The following is a 4,659-nucleotide window of genomic DNA, read 5'->3' on the forward strand; positions in this document are numbered from 1 at the left end:
GGCCGCGAGAGGGGAGCCGGGCTGCAGAAACACCGCCCCGCCTCGCCATCCAGCTCCAGCGCGGGGAGCCGATTCCTCTTTTCTCCAGGCAGGCTCAGGATCGCTCTGACAGCCCAAGTGTCCCGCCTGCCCCCTTTTGTGCCTTCACCTGGGGGGAAACAGTGCTGCTCTTGAGGCAACAGGCTGGGCATCCTGGCTTTCTTCGCCTTTGCCTTCCCTAGGGCTTGGTGCAGCAGTGCTGGCTGAGTTGGTGCCTGGGGAAGGGACAGGCCAAACAAATGGCTCCCCTTCCTTTGTGGTGTTCTGTAACCGCTCCAGAGTGGCTGATGCGGTGCTCCCCTCACATGGGACACAGGGAATTCCCATTCCCTGACCTCATCTGAAAGGCAGCTAGAAAAGGGTCACTGGGTTGATGCATCTGGACTGCAGCCCATGCCCGAGAGGTGTGAGGGAAGGAGATGCTCAGATGAGACCAAGGACTGCGCAGCTCCGGGTGGGGCATGCACAGCCCCAGGGTGAGGGAGCTTAACAGTGCTGGCACAAAGTTAGACTTGAGTGCACCACAGCGTTCTCTCCCGCTTGTTATTTCGCAGCTGACAACTTACAGAACAAAATTTATTTTTATTTATGTTCCTCGACAAGGACTGATAAAGAATTAATCTTCCAGGGCTTCTCTTGGACTTGCATTTCACTGGTAAGTATTTCTGAGGGCAGAAGTTGAGGTTATTCTCAGCTGCAGGAAACCTTGCCATTTCCACAATTAATTAAAAAAAAAAGCTTCTGCTGATGGAAAAAAAGCTTAAAAAATGCTTAATTAAGGTGGGAAAACGTATTATTTTATATAAAAAGGATTGCAAAAAACACTTCTGCATAGAAATGCTTTCACATGTTCCTCATGCCCTTATTCACCAAATTGTCAAGAGATTTACCGCATAGAGGAAGAAAAAACCCAACCCCAAAACCTTCCCCTTTTCAATCTCATCAAAGGACTGCTACTATACAATTTTGATGAACAGTACATTACCAGAGAACCTATAGGAAAATCCAGCTAAGGTTTCTCTGACTTGTCCCCTCTATTACTGTGCAATACTTTCTATTTCCTTGCTTATCTTAGCCCCATCTGGCCCTGGAGCTTTCAAAGACCCAGACAATGGGTCACCTGCAGTATGTGATCCTGTGCAGGAAACAATTCCCCTTTATAAAAGCAGTGTAGCACCTTTCTTTTATGAATAGCAGTTAACCTGTGGAGTTAGTTTGCTGCCAAATAAAAACAGGGGTAGTGGATCAAGCTCAGCCAGTCAGTAAAACAGCTGCAACTGCAGCCTTTTGTAAGACAAGTGCAGCATCTTATTTTTAAACACTCACATCTTTGGCTGTTCCTGCACCACCATTCTATCTGAACGATAAGGTGTTAGTGGGATGAATGGAGGAATCAAACATGTAGTAACATTTTCATTATTCATAGATGTCTTTTCCCAATGTTTTTCCTCCCCCTTTACTCTTTTTCCTGGTGCAGGAAAGTGCTTGAGCTGCCTAAGAGAAGGTTTGGAGTTCCTCTGGACCGGATTGGAGTGAGCCACCTCGGCAACACCAGGGCTTAGCAGTTCCTGCAGGTAAGCCAGAGTATTGCAGGTGTGGATAGGCTTGGAGAACCCACCCGTTCTCTGTTGCTGGAGGTCCTCAGTCATGCCAGCAGGCTTGGGAAGAGTGACTAGGGAATGGTGGCTTCTTATAACATGAAATGCCCTAATTTACCACTGAGTACCTCTCTACAATCAAACAAGTATTCCTAATAATTTAATCTCCTCTAGTCAACTTTACAGTATGTTTGTCCAAGCCTTGCATTCCTGACATTGGAAAATGTAATATTTACTGCTTTTTTTGCCTACAGGTGCTTCTATTCTGAATGAGTGATGCTGTACTGGAAACATGACAGAGATATGGAAGATGCCTCACAGCATGTCTTGTCTTTGCCTAATGATACAGCACTCAAGGAATTGACCTCCTCCAAAATCTGTTTCAAGTTGCATTTTACAAACGTTGCATTTACAAATAATAACATATTCACTTCATCAGGTCAGAATGCTCTCACAGCTGTGCACAGTGTTACTGATAGGAGGGAACAGAGAATATGTATATATTTTTATTGCATGGCATTTATCTGTTAAACTTATAGAAGTTTATTAACCTAGCCAGGACTGAGATTTTTTGGATAGAAAATAAAACTTCCAGAGATGCCAACAGCAGTCCATGAGTAGCAGACCGTTTGCTTTGCACGTTTCTTTCTGGAGGGGAGCTGTTTGGTAGATGAAGGGAGGATATAACAGTTATGGGACAAAGCTAGAATGCATTTGATCTGTTTGGAAGGAAATGTTTACTGCCTTCCCTGGGAGTTAGTCTGAATAAGAACAGTGACAAGACCCCTTAGTATTTGTCCTGATGTTTTGAGTAGCCTCTCTCTTGTCTCTGCACCATATTTAGACATGTTTTCATCATATGGCAGATCCTGAAATGTGGTGAGACTTTTAGTTGATGAATACATTTCACTCCTCCCTATGCATAACATAGGATAGCATCCAAATATGAAGTCATCTGCTTCCAAGGCCATCTGCATCATATGCCTTATTTTAGCCTCTTGATGTGTGCACAGGGCATGGTCAGAATCCAACTCTAAAAGTTCAAGTATTTCTCACTCTGGCAAAAGGTGAACATGTCCTCTCCACTTCATTTCAGAGTAAAACAGGTTATCTTAAATCCTCTTTCATCCTTTTCACTTCTTTCCAGATTATAAAATATAGCTGAGAAGAGCTGTCTGCTGACATCTCAATGCTCAGATTCCTAGCTGATGTTTTCTAAACCTCACATACTCTCTCCTTCTTGGACTTTGGTCCATGTCAGCTAAATTCCTTTGATTGCTATTCTTGGGTATAAATCATCCTTAGCATTGCAAAAGAAGATCTATTGAGAAAGGGATTATGCAGGATTAAGGAAAAAAAACCAAACTTATTCTTGCCAAACACCCTGTGTTAGGCAGGGAGTAATGCCGGAGATGGGAATTAAGCGTTAATTTCCTGATCTTGTATGAGCCACAAAACACCTGGCCATCAGCTAGCAAAATGGGGGAAAATAGACCCAGCTCCAAAACAAAACAAAACAAAAAGTAGCTGGGAAATCAATGAGACTTAAGAGCATTTGTGAGTGTTGGGGCATTGGGACAATTGCCCTGGCTCAGCCAAGGTGGGAGGTGAGGCTCCTGCTCAGAAGGGCAGGTAACATTTAATTCATGTGCTCAGGCATAACAGGGGCCTTTCCCATTTTCCTCCTTGCCTACAGCCCTGCCCAGAGACCAAGACTGACCCAGGCACTGAAAATTTGCAAGAAACTTCACTTTTCTTGATATCTCTAATATAGGCTGAAGCTGCTGAGAACAGCAGCACAAACCAGTGACTCACATCAAGAGGTGTCCTTATCTTTGCCATCTGCTGTAGCACTCCAGCTGAGTTAGGAGATCATTCCCCCTTTGGTGGGTGAGCTGTCAGCGCTTGTGTGTGAGGTGAAGCACTGCAGATGCTTTCCAGACCAAGCTCTTGAAAGTCAGAGAAAAAAGGAAGGCCTGTAAGTCCATATGTGATGATCTTGTGATTTTGCTTCCTGCTTTTCTCCTGGTCCCACTGCTAATTTTCTGCCTTTAAGCTTCCAGGTGAAGGGTCTGAGAACTGGATTGAGTGGGTGCATGGTAGACTGACTGACTCAAGACAAGATTTTCAGTCCATGCTAGAAGCAAGCCTGCAAACACTGTCCCAGGCAGTCCTCTGCAGTGCACTGCCACCATCCATCCTGAGCCTGCCCTGTGGTTTAGGGCACATTTATCTTCTTGCACTGAGCTCATCCAGACAGGCTGCAGATAATCTGCTTGCAGGGCAGCCATATGTACGGGGTATGGGCAGATTATGCAAGGACCTGACCACTCAAAAAGCTGCCAGGCAAAAGAACCATGGACAGAGTCAGTGCATTACATATTTTGGGAGATTGAGACCAGAGGAATCTGGTGCTAACATAGCAGGTTTGCAAAGGCACAGCTGGATCATAGAAATATTTAACATTTGGCAGGTATTAGCCTGGGCTTCGAAAAAAAGAGGGGTTTTAAAGGCTGAAAGTTGTGTGCAGAAATGCCCTTCATCTGAAGGGAAATGTGAAAGCAAAGCAGGACAGAGGGGTCTGTGGTGGTGTTGGTAGAACTGGGAGCTGGACGCTTCAGTCCTGCTCCAACCTCCCTGTGTGGATTACCTGGGAGAAAGCAACAGTCTTTCCATTCCTCTGCCTCATCCATCACTGAGATTTCCTGAGGCTCAAGAAACACTCTTTAAAAGCTATACATTGGCAAGTGCTGTTTCAAGTATGATGGTGTCTGAAAGGCTGAACACCACAATTTGTTTTTGTAGACAATATTGGATGGCTCCAGCCATTGTGCACAGCATGGAGATCAGCAAATGTGAAATGAGGACGTACTGCTGCATTTGTTGCTCACTAGACTTGCCCTGTGCTGCCTGGATTTGCAAATCAATTCAGATGCCTGTGAGGATTTTCTTCTAATAAATCCACATGGTCTACTAGAGTGTCTCAGGGAAATCCCTTTAATTATTGCCTGTGGGTCATTAA

At 44.9% G+C, this 4,659-nt stretch overlaps 1 protein-coding gene across 3 annotated transcripts in view; it reads left to right on the plus strand.

The window, feature by feature from the left end:
- OSTN (osteocrin) overlaps positions 1-2,241 on the plus strand; it is a 27,335-nt gene extending 25,094 nt beyond the window's left edge. For all 3 annotated transcript variants that reach the window (XM_017727051.1, XM_008644571.2, XM_017727052.1), the window contains exons 4-5: positions 1,517-1,613; positions 1,892-2,241. In XM_017727051.1, the coding sequence (XP_017582540.1) occupies positions 1,517-1,601 (85 nt within the window). In that variant the 3' untranslated portion in view covers positions 1,602-1,613; positions 1,892-2,241. The remainder of the gene's footprint in view (positions 1-1,516; positions 1,614-1,891) is intronic.
- Positions 2,242-4,659: the final 2,418 nt, after the last annotated feature.

This window comes from Corvus brachyrhynchos, unplaced genomic scaffold (genome assembly GCF_000691975.1).
Source record: "Corvus brachyrhynchos isolate BGI_N302 unplaced genomic scaffold, ASM69197v1 scaffold162, whole genome shotgun sequence".
Classification (NCBI taxonomy): domain Eukaryota; kingdom Metazoa; phylum Chordata; class Aves; order Passeriformes; family Corvidae; genus Corvus; species Corvus brachyrhynchos.